We start from the raw sequence: 20,063 nt of genomic DNA, 5'->3' as shown, positions 1-20,063 counted from the left end.
GCAGCCATTGAACTGTACAAGCCAAGAAAGCCCCCTCTGTGCTGAGGTTATCTGATTACAGTGAGGGCAGAAATAGAGTAGAACAAGTTATAGAATCATGCAGGAGGCCATTCGTCCCAGTGTGCCTGTGCTCCTCCTTTCAAAGAAATATCCAATTAGTTTCACTCTTGTGCTATTCCGAAAGCCCTGAAACTATTTCTTTCACACATGTTTATCCAATGTCTTTTGAAAGTTACTAAGTTTAAGGTTTATTAGTGTCACAAGTACGCTTACATTAACACTGCAATGAAGTTGCAGTCATTGTCTGTGTGGAGTTTGCATATTCTCCCTGTATCTGCGTGGGTTCCCTCCGGATGCTCCAGTTTCCTTCCACAGTCCAAAGATGTGCGGTTAGATTGATTGGCCATGCTAAATTGCCCCTTAATGTCACGGGAACTCACTAGGGTAAATGCATGGGGTTATGGGGATAGGACCTGAGTGGGATTGTGGTCGGTGCAAACTCAATGGGACAGATGGCCTCCTTCTGCACTGTAGGATTCTATGAATAATCTACCTCTATAAAGTTACTGTGAAAATCCCCTAGTCGCAACACTCCAGCACCTGTTCGGGTACACTGAGGGAGAATTTAGCATGGCCAATGCACCGAAATAGCATGTCTTTTGGACTGTGGGAGGAAACCGGAGCACCCGGAGGAAACCCACGCAGACACGGGGAGAACGTGCAGACTCCACGTGGACAGTGACCCAAGCCGGGAATCGAACCCAGGTCCCTGGCGCTGTGAGGCAGCAGTGCTAACCACTGTGCCACCGTGCTGTCCTCTATTGCATCTAACTCAACCACATTTTCAGATAGCGCATTCCAGATCATGAAATGTTTAATGTTTATTTATTAGTGTCGCAAGTAGGCTTACATTAACACTGCAATTAAGTTAATGTGAAAATCCCGTAGTCGCCACACTCCGGCACCTGTTTGGGTCAATGCACCGAACCAGCACATCTTTCCAAGTAAAGGGTCTTGACATCCCCTTGCACCACCCCAATTCCTGTTCTTTTGTAATGATCTGAATCTGTGTCCTCCACTTGTTAACTTTCCTGCCTCTGGAAACAGTTTTTCTCTCTCTATCAACTCTGATAAAATCCTTCATAACTCTGAATATCCTCATTAAATCCCCCATGAGTCTTCTCTGCTGCAATCCTAGCTCCTCTACTCTCTCCACATGACTGAAGTCCCTCATCCCAGCTACCGTTCTAGTAAATGGCTTTTGCACCCCCTGCGTATGAATGTATGGCTTAGGAGCCACACCGCCCCTCGAGCCTGCTCCGCCATTCAATAAGATCATGGCTGATCGCATTGTAACCTCCCCCACCACCACATTTCCACCTACCTCCCCACCCCCAATAACCTTTCTCCCTCATACTTATCAAGATTCTATTCACCTCTACCTTAAAAATCTCCATGGCTACTGTGTATGTGGGCGAGGGATAGAGAAAGACAGCAGACTCTGTTGTAACTCCTGATAAAATCCTGCCTGTATACGAACCCAAGGAGAGACCAAGCTCTGATTCTCTGAGGCTGAGTTAGCTTTGTCACACTAATGCTCGCTGAAATAACACCCACAAGGCTGGTATCCCTTCATCAAATCCTGATTTATTTACAAGTTTAAAAACAATTTTTAAAAATTCATTCATGGGACATGGGCGTTGCTGGCTGGCCAGCATTTATTGCCCAACCCTAGTTGCCCAAGGGGCATTTGAGAGTCAACCACATTGCTGTGGCTCTGCAGTCACATGTAGGCCAGACAAGGTAAGGTCATTAAAGGACATTAGTGAACCAGATGGGTTTTTCCGACAATCGACAATGGTTTCATGGTCATCAGCGGATTCTTAATTCCAGATATTTTTTATTGAATTCAAACCTGCCGTGGCGGGATTCGAACCTGGGGCCCCAGAACATTACTTGAGTTTCTGTATGAATAGTCTAATGATAATACCACTAGGCCATTGCCTCCCCTTGTTAATAATACTCAAACAGGTCCTTCCCAGTACAGGGTACACATCCCTGAGTGCGGGGCACTCCACATTATATACCTCTGCCGGGCTCCCAGATTGGACAGTATTAACTGCCTGAATCAGGGAGCTCATATTTGAGGTAGATCTCGTTAATGTCATTACACTCACGGGAGTCAGAGGCACGGGGTGATTGGCCAAAGGACCAGAAGGAAGAATATTTCTGTGCAGCAAGCAGTTAGAATGTGGAAGACACTGCCCAAGAATGTGGGGGAGGCAGATTCAATCGTGGCTTTCAATAGGGAATTGGACAATTAACTGAAGAGAAAAAAAATGACAGTGCTACTTGGAAAGGTGGGGAGTGTGGGACTGAGTAGCTGGAATGGACATTACAGGCCGATTGGTCTTCTGTGTTGTTGTCATTCCATGTTTCTAAATGACTGGACATTGGAGATGTGGGGCGGGATTTTACGGCCTTGCTCGTCCCGAAACCGTAAAATCCTGCCCGGGGTCAATGGACGTTCCCATGCTCTGCCCCTCGCCTGCTCCGATTCCCGTGGCAAGTGGGGTGGTAAAATTCCAGCTGTTTTTATTTGTACCACTGAATAATTCCTGGGAACAGGGGTGGCCCTCAAGCCTGTTGCAACCTTGACCATGGCTGGTCTACAACCCAACTCCATGGGGCCACCTTTGCCTCATATCGCTTAAATACTTCTGATAAACAAAAATCTGTCAATCTCAGATTTAAAATTAACATTTGAGCAAGTATCAAAAGTTGCTTGCATTGGAGAGTTCCAAGCTTCCATACCAGGGATCAGTGCTGGGACCTCAACTTTTTACAATTTAAATAAATGGCTTGGATGGAGGGACTGAAGGTATGGGAGTTGCTAAATTTGCTGACGACACAAAGGTAGGTAGGAAAGTAAGTTGAGGAGAGGACGTGAGGAAGCTACAGGTGAAGTAAGCGGCAAAGATTTGACAAATGGAGTAGAATGTGGGCAAGTGTGAAATTGCCCATTTTGGCAGGGAGAATAAAAGATAAACATCCTGGATGATCAACCATGATCATAATGAATCATGGAGCAGGCTAGAAGGGCCAAATGGCCCACTGCCACCTCTATTTTCTGTAATTCTATGTTTATCTAAATGGTGAGAGATTGTAGAGCTCTGAGATTCAGAGGGATCTGGTCGTCCTAGTGCATGAATCACAAAATGCTAGTATGCAGGTACAGCAAGTAATTAGGAAAGCTAATAGAATGTTATTGTTTATTGTGAAGGGAATTGAATACAATCGTAGGGAGTTTATGCTTGAGTTGAACAGGGCATTGATGACACCACATCTGTAGTATTGTGTACAATATTGGTCTCCTTACCTAAGGAAAGATGTAAATGTGTCAGTAGCAGTGGAGGTTTATTAAACTAATCTAGTCACATGAAGGATGAGTGGACACATTAAGCTTGTATCCACTGGAGTTTAGATGAGGAAGAGGTGACTTGATTGAAACCTTCAAGATCCTGAGTGATCTTGATAGAGTGGATATGGAGGGGATGTTTTCTCTTGTGGAAGAATCTAGAACTAGTGGTCACTGTTTGTAAGAACATATGAAATAGGAGCAGAAGTAGGCCATTCAGCCCCTCAAACCTGCTCCGTCATTAAATAAGATCCTGGCTGAACTGTTTGTGTTGCTAATTCCACATTCCAGGTACTCCCAATTAACAAGAATCTATTTACCTCCACCTGAAAGATATTCAACGATCCTGCCTCCACTACCTTCTGAGGCAGAGTTACAAAGTCACACATCCTTCTGAGAGAAAATAAATCTTCTCATCTCTGTCCTAAAAGGGTGACCCCTAATTTTAAACAATGACCCATGATTCTGTTGACACCCACAAGAGGAGCAAGAGGCGGCACGGTGGCACAGTGGTCAGCCCTGCTGCCTCATTTGCTTTCTTAACAACCAACTCAACCTGCAAGTTAACCTTATGAGAATCTTGAGCCAGGACTCCCAAGTCTCTTTCCACTTCCGATTTCTGAACTCTGGATATGGTGAAGATATACTGTTGCCTCACAGCGCCAGGGACCCAGGTTCGATTCCTGGCTTAGGTCACTGTCTGTGTGGAGTTTGCATATTTTCCCCGTGTCTGCATGTAAGCAGACACGGGGAAGCCTAGTTGCATCACTAATAAATAAGCTTTGGTGTATTTATTCTCATGCAGATCTTGATTGAGGTATTGTGGACTGAATGGTGTCTGTTGGACAACCTAAGTCACCACCTTCAAGGCAGCATAAGAATAAAATGGGATGAGAGGAGGAACATGTTGAATGGCGGAGCAGGCTTGAAGGGCCGAATGGCCTGCCCCTGCTCTTATTTTCTATGTTAAAATGATTAGACGTTGCCACTCTTGATACGTCTTTTTGATTATTTTTATTGTTTTTCCACTTATATTCAAGCAATGAACACGGTGATCCTCTGCAACCTGTTTTCTGTGCCCCGGATTGCGTATGCCATGTCCGAAGATGGTCTGCTCTTCAATATATTTGCGCGGGTGAACCCAGTCACCAAGGTCCCCGTGGTTGGCATCATAGTGTTTGGGATCCTGATGGCCATCTTGGCGCTGGTGTTTGACTTGCAGTCCCTGGTGCAGTTCCTATCCATCGGTACACTGCTGGCCTACACGTTTGTCGCTGCTAGTATCATCCTGCTCCGCTACCAGACAGACAAAATAAACCGCTCGGAGTCAGTCCAGCCCAGCCAAAGCCCTCAGGCCCAGGATGTGCCTGGGCTGAAAGAATATGAGTCATTTTCAGATAAACTCCAGCTGGTGGAGAGGCAAAAAGTGGCCAAAGAACGGAGGGGGCCCGGCCAACTGAGGTCCTCCTTCGAGCCTTATTTACATTTCTTTGGTGGTTTCATCCCCGGTGAGGTAGTGGTGGTGGCTGTTGTCTCTCTGGTGCTCTGCTCAATCTGCCTGGGCTGCATCACGACGTTTGGAATCAGTCATCTCCACCTTCCCCTGTGGGCTTATATTCTGTTCATCGTGCTCTTTGCGACTGGGTTTCTCCTCAGCTTGCTTCTCATCTGGATTCATGAACAGCACCAGAAATTGACTACCTTTCAGGTGGGTCCTTGCATGTTAGAACTCAGGAATGGAATATATTTTTCAGTTGGGGGATCCCGGTCACCGTTGAGCTTAGTTACAGCAGAGTGTGGCATAAACTAAAGACTGGAGGTCTGGATTTATAGAATCATAGAATCCCTACAGGGCAGCAGGAGGCCATTCAGCCCATCGCATCTGCGCCGACCACAATCCCACCCAGGCCCTATCCCCATAACCCCATGCATTTACCCTAGCTAGTCCCCCGACACTAAGGGGGATTTTAGCATGACCAACCCACCTAACCCCGCGCATCTTTGGAGTGTGGGAGGAAATCGGAGCACCCGGAGGAAACCCACGCCGACACGGGGAGAGTGCGCAAACTCCACACAGACAGTGTCCCAAGCCGGGAATCGAACCCAGGTCACTGGCGCTGTGAGGCAGCAGTGCTAACCACTGTGCCACCGTGCCGTCCACAATTCTGAAAGACTTTGAGTCATTTTCAGATAAAATCCAACTGGATGAGAGGCAAAAAATGGCTAAAGAACGAAGAACGACCAATTTCAGAATTGTGCTTGCATTGCATGGTTGTCCGTCTATTAACTCTAAGAACATGTGAATGGAGAGGTTCCAGAGCATCAAGTGTGAAGGTTAGTAGTGAACCGTTTCTGTGCACCTGGATAACTGTTCATCATTACACTCTGAAAATAAAGCAAAGGGGAAATCAATTGAGAAGCTCTTTGGCATGGTGAGATTAATGCATGTTCTTTGGACAGCAAGGTAGGTTAAGGGGAGAGTTAGTCTGGAATTCTCCGGCCGTTCACACCAGTGGGATTCTGTGGTCTCGCTGCCAGCGTGCCCTCTGCCGTGGGTTTCCTGGCAGTGTGGGCTGGCTTCAATGGGAATTACCATTGACAGCAAGGCGACCAGAAGATTCTGCCAGCAGCGAATGCTGAGTCGCACCCTGCTGCCAAGAAAACTGCTGAGTGCAGAAGGAGGCCATTCGGCCCATCGAGTCTGCACCAACCACAATCCCACCCTATTCCCGTAACCCCACGTATTTACCCTGCTAAACCCCTGACACTAGGGTCAACTTAGAATGGCCAATCAACCTAACCCGCGCATCTTTGGACTGTGGGAGGAAACCGGAGCACCCAGAGGAAACCCACGCAGACACGGGGGAGAACGGGCAAACTCCACACAGACAGTGACCCAAGCCAGGAGTCGAAATTAGGTCCCTGGCGCTGTGAGGCAGCATTGGTAACCGCTGTGCCGCCCCTGAATATTTTGAGGGGTTTTAAGAGAGCAGAGAAGGAGATACTGGGGGCAATTCTCCCATCGCGACCCGCAACCTTTCTAGTGGGTCGGGCTGGGAGATACGCATCGTCGGCCTTTTTCCAGGATTTGCGCATGCACCAGGAATGCATGCGCACCTCCCAGAGCCGGCAAACAGTTAGAGACCACACCACATTGGTAACCAGCGGGAAGGCAGGTAAGTGATTTGAATATTTTTATAATGTAGTTTAAATATGTTTTGCATGTGATTATCAGGAACTTGCCGGGCCCGATTGAATCTCCCACCCCGCCTGGAGTACTTCATTCCAGCGGGGTTTAGAGTAGCTCTCCACGTTTGGGGAATTAGCGGGAGACCCCGCCGGAATGAAGGAGGGGGCAATCGGGGTCCCCCAGTGGGTCGGGCGGCGGGGTAGTGATGCCCCCTGGGCATGGGCATCCTGGCAGTACCAGCCTGTGCCCCCCTGGCACTGCCCAAGTGGCAATATGCCCATGTCCAGGGGGTACCATGGCACTGCCCATCGGGCATCGGGCAGTGCCAAGGGGGTGGGGCCTATTATGGGCAGGGCCTAGGGCTGATCGGTGGGGGTGGGGCGGTCCCATTGCCACCCTGCATGGCAATCGGTCTGGGCTGGAGAGAGGCCAGCGATCGGGGCGGGCTGGGGGGGGGAGGGGGATGTCGGCGGGGGGGATGTGAGGGGGGGGGGTGGTCTGCCAGGGGGACCTGGCTCCCGGGGGAGGGGGGGGTCTGCCGAGGTGAGGGGGATGGGGCCATTGCTACTGCTGGAGGTATGGGCTGGACATCTGGGCGCTCCGGGACAGGGGGTGGGTCAGGGCTGGCCCGGGAATTGTTGTGGGGGCCGTGATCAGGCCGTGGGGCGGTGGCTGGAGGGGCAGCACTGTAGGGTCCCGTGCCGGCCAGTGATCGGGCTGGCCAGCAAACGGGGAGACTGACAGATCGGAGTCACTGCGCATGTGCAGAGTTCCAGAACTGTCAAACTCCGGCGTGAAGAGGCTCCACCGCCCCCCCGGGTTTTTAATGAGATTCACGACTGGTTCCTCTGCAGTGCACAGAGTGCGGAGATTCAGGTGAGAAGCTGAACTGACAAAACAGTCGGGATCTAGAACAGTTTTCCCGCCAATTCAGTACTTTTTGGGAGAATCGCCCCCACTATTTCCGTTGGTAGGCAGGTCAGCAACCAAAGTGCACAGATATAAGATAATTAGTAAAATAAATAATGGCTAAATGAGAGGATTTTTTTAACACAGCCTGTAGTTATGAACTGGAATGTGTGATGGTTACAGATTTAATAGACTCCCCAAAGCTTCTTTACCACCTACAAGGCACAAGTCTGGAGTGTGATAGAATAATCTCCACTTGCCTGGATTAGTGCATTTCCAACAACACTCAAAGGCCTTACTGAAGTCCACATGAACAACATCCACTGCCTTCCCCTCATCTATTATCTTCGTCACTTCCTCGAAAAACTCGATCAAGTTAGTGAGACACGACCTCCCCTTCACAAAACCGTGCTCTCTATCACTAATAAGTCCATTTGTTTCCAAATGTGAGTAAATCCTGTCCTTAAGAATCATTTCCAATAATTCCCCAACCACTGACATAAGGCTCACCGGCCTATTACTTCCTGGATTATCCCTGCTGTCCTTCTTAAACAATGGAACAACATTGGCTATCCTCCGGTCCTCTGGAATTTCACCTGTAGCCAGTGAGGATACAAAGATTTCTGTCAAGGCCCCAGCAATTTCCGCCCTTGCCTCCCTCAGTATTCTGGGATAGATCCCATCTGGCCCTGGGGACTTATCCACTTTAATGTTTTTAAGATGCCCAATACCTTCTCCCTTTTGATATCGACATGACCCAGAATATCTACACACCCTACCCTAGGCTCCTCCTTCTGCACTTCCATGTTTCTTTGATTAAAGTTAACTTATTTTGTCCACTCCCTCTTACCCAGCTTTCTCTCTTCTGACTGTGGGACAAGATTACATATGTTACAGTCAGACTCTGCCACCTGATTCCAGGTGGCCATTCTTGTTGCTGCCATCAATCAAATGGCTACTGACAGGTTATTTGACTATACAAGAACTTAACACAGACAAGCACAAACCTGCTCCCACAAGCACTTTCCAAATTGACTCATTGGAAAGCATTCAGCGGAATCTTGACCACTTCCCTCTTTTTCTATCCCAGAAGGAGAAGAAGGGACTACTTTTATAAAAGAAAGGAATTGGAAGCAGAGGGGGCAATTCAGCCCTTTGAGCCTGTTCTGCCATTTAATATGATCATGGCTGATCTTAGAAACATAGAAAAACTACAGCACAAACAGGCCCTTCGACCCACAAGTTGTGCCGAACACATCCCTACCTTCTAGACCTACCTATAACCCTCCATCCTATTAAGCTCCATGTACTCATCCAGGAGTCTCTTAAAAGACCCTATTGAGTTCGCCTCCACCACCACTGACGGCAGCCGATTCCACTCGCCCACCACCCTCTGTGTGAAAAACTTACCCCTAACATCTCCCCTGTATCTACCCCCCAGCACCTTAAACCTGTGTCCTCTCGTAGCAGACATTTCCACCCTGGGAAAAAGCCTCTGTGAGTCCACCCGATCTATGCCTCTCAACATCTTATACACCTCTATTAGGTCTCCTCTCATCCTTCGTCTCTCCAAGGAGAAAAGACCGAGCTCCCTCAGCCTATCCTCATAAGGTATGCCACTCAAGCCAGGCAACATCCTTGTAAATCTCCTCTCCACCCTTTCAATCTTTTCCACATCCTTCCTATAGTGAGGCGACCAGAACTGAGCACAGTACTCCAAGTGGGGTCTGATGAGGGTCTTATATAGCTGCATCATTATCCCAGGACTCCTAAACTCAATCCCTCGATTGATAAAGGCCAGCACACCATACGCCTTCTTAACCACCTCCCCCACCTGCGGGGCCGATTTTAGAGTCCTATGGACCCGGACCCCAAGGTCCTTCTGATCCTCTATAGTACTAAGAGTCTTTCCCTTTATATTGTACTCCTTCATCCCATTTGACCTACCAAAATGGACCACGACGCATTTATCTGGGTTGTCCGCCCAGTCTTGCATCCTATCTATGTCCCTCTGTAACTTCTGACATCCCTCCAGACTATCCACAACCCCACCAACCTTCGTGTCATCGGCAAACTTACCAACCCATCCCTCCGCTTCCTCATCCAGGTCATTTATGAAAATGACAAACAGCAAGGATCCCAGAACAGATCCCTGGGGCACACCACTGGTGACCGACCTCCATTTAAAAAAAGACCCATCTATCCCCACTCTCTGCCTCCTTTGGGCAAGCCAGTTCTGGATCCACTGGGCAGCAGCCCCTTGGATCCCATGCCTCTCACTTTTTCTAGAAGCCTTGCATGGGGGACCTTATTGAACCTTATGATCTTATCCTGATCTTAACTCCACTTTCGTGCCTGCTCCCCATGCCCCTTTATCCTGCATAAAGGAGGGCCTTTCATAGAATCATAGAATCCCTATAATGCAGAAGAGGCCATTTGGCCCATCATGTCTGCACCAGCTCTCTGACAGAGTATGTTACCCAGGCCCTGTTCCCCCACCCTACCCTCGTGACCCCACACATTTCCCGTGGCCAATCCACCTAACCTGCACATCTTTGGATTGTGGGAGGAAACCGGAGCACCCGGAGGAAACCCACACAGACACGGGGAGAACGTGCAGACTCCACACACACAGCCACCCAAGGCCGGAATTGAACCCGGGTCCCTGATGCTGTGAGGCAGCAGTGCTAGCCACTGTGCCACCGCGCCACCCCTTTTGCGAACTTATGTTATCCTACAAGGTTTTGAAGTGCAGTTATTGCTGAAATGTAGGAAATACAGCAGTCAAAATATTGTTCATTCAGTGTCACCAGGTCAAATTTCTGGACTTACTCCACAAAGGTTCAAGAAGGTAGTTCGCCACCCCATTCCCGAGGATGATTAGGGATGGACAATAAATGCAGGCCTAGCCTCCGACACTCACATCCCATGAACGAAGATTTAAAAACACAGCAATGTCCCACAAGCAATGTGACAACGACCAGTTATTCTGATTTTAAAATATTGATTACCGGTTGAATATTGGCCAGGACATCAGAGAGAACTCCCTTGTTTAAAAAATAGGATTTCATGAGAACATAAGAATATAAGGACCAGGAGCAGGAGTAGGCCATCTGGCCCCTCGAACCTGCTCCGCCATTTAATCCGATCATGGCTGATCTTTTCATGGACTCCACTTACCCGCCCACTCACCATAACCCTTAATTCCTTTATTGTTCAAAAATTTAACATATCCTTGCCTTAAAAACATTCAATGAGATGACTTAGAATTTAGAATTCCTACAGTGGAGAAGGAGGCCATTCGGCCCATCGAGTCTGCACCGACCCCAATCCCACCCAGACCCCATCCCCATAACGCCATGCATTTACCATAGCTAGTTCCCCTGACAATAAGGGGCAATTTAGCATGGCCAATCCACCTAACCCACACATCTTTGGACTGTGGGAGGAAACCGGAGCACCCGGAGGAAACCCACGCAGACATGGGGAGAACGTGCAAACTCCACACAGACAGTGACCCAAGCCGGGAATCGAACCCGGGTCCCTGGCGCTGTGAGGCAGCAGTGCTAACCACCGTGCCACCCCACCTCTTGAAGGGACAGTTGCAACTTTGGTTTTTTAAATTTCATCTGGGAAACAACACGCCTGACATTGCGGTGGTGAAACCAAAAGAGAAAATGCTGGAAAATCTCAGCAGGTCTGGCAACATCTGTAAGGAGAGAAAAGAGCTGACGTTTCGAGTCCAGATGACCCTTTGTCAAAGCTGCAATGTAGTGCAATGGCGACTTTGTTCTCCACTTGACTCCACATCCACGGGTGAGAACATTAAGCACTGTTCCCTCAGGGCACTGAGGCCAATCGTAATGATCCCACCTCCAAATCTGAGATCCACCAGAGCGCACACTGGTTTTGAGAGCTACGGACATCTGGTTTAGACGGCTTGCAATTTCGCCTATCAGTTTGTTAAAGGATGATGTGGTAATTGTTAATAAAAATTAAGGTGAATTGTATCACTGATCAGACCTCTCCCACTTTTCACTTTGCAGGTTCCACTGGTGCCCTTTGTTCCTGGAATCAGTATTTTACTGAATGTGTTTCTGATCTTAAAGCTGAGCTTATTGACCTGGGTGAGGTTTTCCGTTTGGGTAGCTATAGGTATGACAATGTTATTTTTTAACTATGTATTCGTTCACCCGAGCATTGGCATTGCCAGGTTCCTCTGATATAATGCTGCCCTTGACTAGCAGGTCATTGGCCGGGGAACCTGACCTATAGTTAGAACGATCGGAGGCTCCGGTACAGCTCTCCGCACCACCACTGGATCACAAAGTTGTTGCTAATCCATCAAGAGTAATGAATACACAATTGATGGTGAAATATGAACTGTCGCCTTTTGCCATGTAGAATTGCCTGAAATGTTTTTATTCCGCCTGTTGTGATCTGGAATTCACTATTTGAAAGAAACATAGAAACATAGAAAAACTACAGCACAAAACAGGCCCTTCGGCCCCACAAGTTGTGCCGAACATATCCCTACCTTTTAGGCCTACCTATAACCCTCCATCCTATTAAGTCCCATATACTCATCCAGGAGTCTCTTAAAAGACCCTATTGAGTTTGCCTCCACCACCACTGACGGCAGCCGATTCCACTCGCCCACCACCCTCTGTGTGAAAAACTTACCCCTAACATTTCCCCTGTACCTACCCCCCAGCACCTTAAACCTGTGTCCTCTCGTAGCAGCCATTTCCACCCTGGGAAAAAGCCTCTGAGAGTCCACCCGATCTATGCCTCTCAACATCTTATATACCGCTATTAGGTCTCCTCTCATCCTACGTCTCTCCAAGGAGAAAAGACCGAGCTCCCTCAGCCTATCCTCATAAGGCATGCCACTCAATCCAGGCAACATCCTGGTAAATCGCCTCTGCACCCTTTCAATCTTTCCCACATCCTTCCTGTAATGAGGCGACCAGAACTGAGCACAGTACTCCAAGTGGGGTCTGACGAGGGTCTTATATAGCTGCATCATTATCCCAGGACTCCTAAATTCAATCCCTCGATTGATAAAGGCCAGCACACCATATGCCTTCTTAACCACCTCCTCCACCTGTGGGGCCGATTTTAGAGTTCTATGGACCCGGACCCAAGGTCCTTCTGATCCTCTACAGTACTAAGAGTCTTTCCCTTTATATTGTACTCCTTCATCCCATTTGACCTGCCAAAATGGACCAATACGCATTTATCTGGGTTGAAGTCCATCTGCCACCCTTGTCCGCCCAGTCTTGCATCCTATCTATGTCCCTCTGTAACTTCTGACATCCCTCCAGACTATCCACAACCCCACCAACCTTCGTGTCATCGGCAAACTTACCAACCCATCCCTCCGCTTCCTCATCCAGGTCATTTATGAAAATGACAAACGGCAAGGGTCCCAGAACAGATCCCTGGGGCGCACCACTGGTGACCGACCTCCATTTAGAAAAAGAAACCAATGTGGAACAATTTATCCCCTTTTAGTAGCAATGAATCATAGGCTGGTTAAATCATGAAGAAGGCCATTCAGCCTATTGTCCATGCCAGCTTTCTGTAAATGCAACACAATTCGCTGCATAATTTCTGTTTCTCCTCATGTCGCCTTAGTCCTTTTGGCATTCATCTTAAATCAATGTCCTTTTGTTCTCGACCCTTCCACCAATGGATGTTAGTTCACCCTATCTGCTCCCCAGTGATTTTGAAACTTCTATCAAATCTCCTCTCAAACATCTCCGAACATAACAGAAGAAATAGGAGCAAGTGTAGGCCATTTGGCCCCTCAAACCTGCTTTACCATTCAATACAATCATGGCTGATCTGATTGTGGCCTCAATTCCACATTCCACCGACCCCTGATAACTTTCAACTCCCTTGTTCGTCAAGAATCTATCCAGCTCTGCCTTAAAAATATTCAATGACCCAGCCTCCGCCACCCTTTGGAGAAGAGAGTTCAAAAAATTCACAACCTGCTGAGAGAAAAAAATTCTCCTAATCTTAAAGTTTATTTATTAATCAATCACAAGTAAGGCTTACATTAACACCGCAATGAAGCTACTGTGAAATTCCCCTCAGACATAAATGAGAGACCCTTTAGTTTTACATTGTGTCCCCTGGTTCTAGTCACTCCCAAAAGGGGAAACATCCTCTCAGCATCCATCATGTCAAGTCCTCTCAGGATCTTATAAGTCTCAATAAGATCACCTCCCAACCATCTAAAGTCCAATGGATACAGGCCCAACCAATCATTCTTGTAAGATAACACTGTCCACCCCCCACCCCCCTGACCACCCCATCGAAGATACCAGTCGGGTGAACCTTCTCTGGACTGCTTCTTACGCATTTATATCCTTTCATAAAATAAGGAGATTAACGCTGTGCACAGTAATCCAGATATGGTACAATGCCTGTACAGCTGTAACAAAATATCTTTATTTTTCTGTTATATTCATCTTGCATAACCATTTACCCCAAGGAGAGCAATCCCACCTTCTCGAATCTATCCATCTACCTGGAGTCCCTCAACTCTGGGCTCATTCTTGTAAATCTTTTCCACATCCTCTTTAATGCCTTCACATCCTTCCTAAATTTATTTATTTAATAGTGCCACAACTAGGCTTACATTAACACTGCAATGAATTCACCATGAAGATCCCCTAGTTGCCACACTCTGGAGCCTGTTCGGGTACACTGAGGGAGAATTTAGCATGGCCAATGCACCTAACCAGCATGTCCTTTGGACTGTGGGAGGAAACCGGAGCACCCGGAGGAAACCCATGCAACCGCGGGGAGAACGTGCAGACTCCGCACAGTTACTCAAGCCATAATCGAACCTGGGTCCCTGGCGCTGTGAGGCCAGTGCTAACCACTGTGTTTGATACCCCCAGGTATCCTCTCCTCAGCTGTTTTTTAAAATCTTTATTACTCACGCAATAAGTATGGGGCGGCACGATGGCACAATGCTTAGCACCGCTGCCTCACAGCGCCAGGGACCTGGGTTTGATTCCCGTCTTGGGTCACTGTCTGTGTGGAGTCTGCACGTTCTCCCCGTGTCTGCATGGGTTTCTTCCGGGTGCTCCGGTTTCTTCCACAGTCCGAAAGACGTGCTGGTTAAGTGCATTGGCCATGCTAAATTCTCCCTCAGTGTACCCAAACAGGCGCTGGAGTGTGGCGGCTAGGGGATTTTCACAGTAACTTCATTGCAGTGTTAATGTAAGCCTACTTGTGACACTAATAGATTTTATAAACTTAGAAAGGGTATTTGGCCATATTAGCTCATCCATGCAATAAAACCATGCACTTCTTTCCAGCTGTTTGTTAAATGGTTCTCGGGATTATGTTTGCTCTTTGAACCCAGAATTCTAACTCATGTTTTGATCATATGTTGTGCAATGAATTTCTTGGCATCACTCCTAATGTTTTCCTTTATTAGTTTGACTGTGCATTTTGCCCTCCTGTCGTTTGTTAGTTTGAAGCCACATTACAAATTTAGCTACCTCGTCAAGCTGGGGAAAAGAAGACTTTCCATTACTGGGTCGCCCACTGTCATTATGAGGCACTCTGGAACAGCCAGATGTGGAGTAAAGCTCCCTCTGCCCCAGGATTGTGTCTCTGACCTAGACCTTGAAGAGCTCGCCCTCTGGAAACAGCATGACTTTCTCTCCCAATTCCCATTTCCCTCACTTGATGGTGTGGCCTTGACAAATTGGATCAGCCTTTCTACTGTGAGCCTAAAGCCACTAGAAACTGAAAGCCCATTCTTACCACTGACCCAGCTAGGAGACTTTCAATCTCTCAGGCTGGACTGTTGTTGAATCAAGAATATTGAAAAGCCAATGTCAAACCCACTCATAGAGTCATAGTCATAGAGTCATAGAGGTTTACAGCATGGAAACAGGCCCTTCGGCCCAATCTGTCCATGCCGCCCTTTTTTGTTTAAAACCCCTAAGCTAATCCCAATTGCCCGCATTTGGCACATATCCCTCTATACCCATCGTACCCATGTAACTATCTAAATGCTTTTTAAAAGACAAAATTGTACCCATCTCTACTACTACCTCTGGCAGCTTATTCCAGACACTCACCACCCTCTGTGTGAAACAATTGCCCCTCTGGACACTTTTGTATCTCTCCCTGCTCACCTTAAACCTATGCCCTCTAGTTTTAGACTCCCCTACCTTTGGGAAAAGATATTGACTATCTAGCTGATCTATGCCCCTCATTATTTTATAGACCTCTATAAGGTCACCCCTCAGCCTCCTACGTACCAGAGAAAAAAGTCCCAGTCTATTCAGCCTCTCCTTATAACTCAATCCATCAAGTCCCGGTAGCATCCTAGTAAATCTTTTCTGCACTCTTTCTAGTTTAATAATATCCTTTCTATAATAGGGTGACCAGAATTGCACACAGTATTCCAAATGTGGCCTTACCAATGTCTTGTACAACTTCAACAAGACGTCCCAACTCCTGTATTCAATGTTCTGACCGATGAAACTAAGCATGCCAAATGCCTTCTTCACCACTCTGTCCACCTGTGACTCTACTTTCAAGGAGCTATGAACATGTACCCCTAAATTCCTTTGTCCTGTAACTCTCCCCAATGCCCTACCATTAACTAAGTCCTGCCCTGGTTCAATCTACCAAAATGCATCACCTCGCATTTGTCTAAATTAAACTCCATCTGCCATTCGTCAGCCCACTGGCTCCACTACCAAGTTCCTCCTTTGCCTTTTAAGACGTTCCTTAAAACTTATCTCTGTGATCAAGCCTTTGGTCACCTGTCTTCATATCGTTATCTGTGGCTCGGTGTCAAGCCATATTTGATAATCACTCCTATGAGGTGTCTTGAGGCATTTTACTACAATAAAGGTGCTACATAAATGCACATTTTTATTGTCTTATACTCCTGACTATCTTCCATGGTCCGATGACAACCTATCTCAATTTCCTTATTTCAAGGAAAGTAAGGATAGAATTAAATTAAAATGTGCAGATGGAAAATTATAGAATATAAACCTCCAACGGTGTGGGTGGGAAGTCATTGCATTAGGGTTGATACAGCAGGGAAGGAGACCATTCAGTCCATCTGCCTGTGCTGACTCTTCGAAAGGGCTATCTAATGTGTCCTTGCTCTTTCCTATTCATCCGATGATATTTTTTCTTTTCAAGTATTAGCCAGCTTAAATCTGTGTGAATGTGTGCCAGAGTCACCATCTCCTAAAGGGTATGGGCGAATTTGAGAAAGGGGAGGTGGAAAAAAGGTGTTTTATATTATTGAGAAGATATCACCAATATTCAGCAGGTCTGTCAAGTGTAAACCTCCAGAAATTTAGCCATATGACAAATTACAATCAGATTGCTATCATACGATTGATTCTATGTGTGATTCAGTATTAGGGGAGAGGATCTGGCAACACCGGACAGACTTTAGCTGCTGTTCCAATATCTCTGATTTCAGGTTAGGTTTTGCCTGACCTGTGAGGCACGCGTGGGACATTTGAGCACATTAAAGGTGCTTTATAAATGCAAGATCTTATTATTATTGAAGAACCATCAATGTTGGTAATCGTAGCAACTTTGGAAGTTCCTAACACTCTCTCATCCATTGACAGGTCTTGTCATCTATTTTGGTTATGGTCTCTGGCACAGCAAGGAGAGCCTGAAGGAGCCAAAACCTCGCAATGTCGTTGCCCGCTACGTTGTCCTTCCTAGCGGCAGCTTGGTGGAAACTGTCCAAACCGTCCAGCCAGACCAGCAGGACAACATGGGCATGGCGGAAGTGACTGGAGAAGTGAGTAGATAGTAGCAAGCTTGGCCAGTCACTCTTCGATGGAGGAAGCCCCAACTCCCCCGACCCCCCACCCGCCGCCACCTGCCACCCCCACCTTCCACGTGTCGATGTTATTCCAGGAGCAGTGGGATCGAGCTACATCACAGTGTTTTCACCTAGCTGTTGGAGAACATGTGTTGCCTCCTCTCGTTTCACCCATGATCTTTTACAGCATCTGCTAGTTTCTTTTCCAGCTGGAGGGGAAAGGAGATGTTAATGTGTTTGAAGTAAATGGGGAACCATCTGCACTAACACAGCAGAGTGAGGAATGTCAGATGAATTCATTAAAAACTCATACAGAAGCATAAGACGAAAAGATATAGGAGTAGAATTAGGCCATTCAGCCCATCTAGTCTGCTTCGCTATTCAATCATATTTGATATGTTTCTCAACCCCATTCTCCTGCCTTTTCCCTGTAACCTTTGATCCCCTTACCATTCAAGAACCTATCGATCACTGTCTTAAATACACTCAATGACCTGGTCTCCACAACCTTCTATGGCATTGAAAAGGCCCAAATCTGCTGTACATCCCCAATTATTATTTGTGCCATCTGGTCATGTGAGCCAATTTCTCTCTTTCCATCTTTTTATCCAGTAGAGGAAAGGTGGAGAAGGCAAAAAAAACACTTTTCAGGAAACATGCTATGTACTAAAGGGCGACGCAGGTTGTGATATCATTACTTCATATGAGAAATATTCAGTATAGCATAAATTTGACGGGGCAGCGTATATTTTATGGATATGATTGAATGCTTGTCACATGAGCCTATAGAAGTTCAGGGATTTTAAATCCTTTACACATGATATAGTCCAGGGACCATTTATAGAACAAAGAAAAGAACAAAGAAAATTATAGCACAGGAACAGGCCCTTCGGCCCTCCAAGCCTGCACCGACCATGCTGTCCATCTGAACTAAAACCCCCTACCCTTCCGGGGTCCGTGTATGGAATTCAGTACAGAAGGAGGCCATTCGGCCCATCAAATCTGCACCGACCACAATCCCACCAAGGCCCTATTCCTGTAACCCCACACATTTACTCTGCAAATCCCCCTAACACTAGGATCAATTTAGCATGGCCAATCAATCTAACCCACACATCTTCGGACTGTGGGAGGAAACTGGAGCACCCGAAGGAAACCCATGCAGACACAGGGAGAATGTGCAAAATCCGCACAGACAGTGACCCGAAGCCGGAATTGAACCTGGGTCCCTGGCGCTGTGAGGGAGCAGTGCCAACCACTGTGCCACCATGCCTCCCTGTGGCCTGACTGATCTTCACAATGGCTCAATTGGCAAACTCACTCTCCGTTAACAATCCATTTACACTTTCAAAGCTGATATTATCTGTAGTTCCTTGAAATTAGTTTTGTTGCCCACATCCCTCATTACAATTTTCCGACTTTCCACTTTACACAGGCCATTTGCCGATCATCACTCTTACCTAATGTAAGAATGATGATTCTCAACCCTCAACTTCTCCCCTCCCCTTTTGCTCTCTATCCAGCCTCTCTATCCTCCTCTCCCTACCCCTGTCACAGCCCTATTCTTTCTCTCTCCTTTCGCCACCTTCCCCACCTCCTCCCCCCCCCCCCCCCCCCCCCACCACCACTCTCTCCCCACCACCTCTTTGTTTACCCTCTCCTCACCCTTCTCCCCTACCCATCCCTTCATTCGTCCTCCACGCCCTTTGGCAGCTTGCAACACACTATTGTTCTAATCATTGCCATTGCCCTACACTGCTTCTCCACAGTCAAAGCCAGGGGAATCCATCAGCCACATTGTACACTTTCACACTTCTCTGTAACACTGGACAGCCAGAAGCAGCACATGGGCATTGGTAAAGGGGCAGTGGTGGCGCAGTGAGTCAGTGAGAGGTGATGAAGAGGAATTAGAGATGGCACCGGCTGCATATCTCCTCCCTCCCTCCCCCTACTCCTGGTGGAGTAAGTGAGGGTCGAGGTGAGGAGTACTTTCCACAGAAACCTTAGGCAGACCGGAGCGGGAAGGCCAATGTAAACAGCAACGCTCCCTGTGCTGGGCTCAGGCCTAATGGCCTCAGCAGAGGAAGGGCAAATACAATTCTTCACCTCTCTCCACAGTAGTTCGTTATTCTTCTCTTCCTGACCACTCTGCAGTTCCCTCCTGCACATTATTTCTCTTTGCAAGCCTGCAGTAAACCAGTAAGATAAAGGCAAAATACTGTGGATGCTGGAATCTGAAATAGAGAATGCTGGAAAATCTCAGGGGTGGCATGGTGGCACAGTGGTTAGCTCTGCTGCCTCACAGTGCCAGGGACCCGGGTTCAATTCCGGCCTCAGGTCATTGTCTGTGTGGAGTTTGCACATTCTCCACATGTGTACGTGGGTTTCCTCCGGGTGCTCCAGTTTCCTCCACAGTCCAAAGATGTGCGGGTTAGGTTGATTGGCCATGCTAAATTGACTCTAGGGTCAGGGGGATTAGCAGGGTCAATATGTGGGGTTACGGGGATAGGGCCTGGGTGGAATTGTGCAGACTCGATGTGCCAAATAGCCTCTTTCTGCACTGTATGGATTCTATGATTTCCAGCTCTGACAGCATTCTGGCATTTTCCAGCATTCTCTGTTTTTGTTGGAATAAAACAATCCTCTGGCTCATTCTAAACACCCTCCATTTTTTCCTGAATGGCACACAGTAAAACCACTCT

General features: G+C 47.4%; 1 protein-coding gene across 1 annotated transcript in view; it reads left to right on the top strand.

Moving 5' to 3' along the window:
* Positions 1-18,854, top strand: part of slc7a4 (solute carrier family 7 member 4) — a 40,109-nt gene extending 21,255 nt beyond the window's left edge. Inside the window, exons 3-5 of the mRNA XM_078227260.1 lie at positions 4,459-5,126; positions 11,564-11,672; positions 17,159-18,854. Coding sequence (XP_078083386.1) covers positions 4,459-5,126; positions 11,564-11,672; positions 17,159-17,349 — 968 coding nt within the window. The 3' untranslated portion in view covers positions 17,350-18,854. The remainder of the gene's footprint in view (positions 1-4,458; positions 5,127-11,563; positions 11,673-17,158) is intronic.
* The last annotated feature ends 1,209 nt before the right edge of the window (positions 18,855-20,063 follow it).

This window comes from Mustelus asterias, chromosome 13 (genome assembly GCF_964213995.1).
Source record: "Mustelus asterias chromosome 13, sMusAst1.hap1.1, whole genome shotgun sequence".
In the NCBI taxonomy this organism is placed as follows: Eukaryota; Metazoa; Chordata; class Chondrichthyes; order Carcharhiniformes; family Triakidae; genus Mustelus; species Mustelus asterias.
Note: the sequence above shows the minus strand (reverse complement) of the source record. Positions and strands in the feature narration are given on the sequence as shown.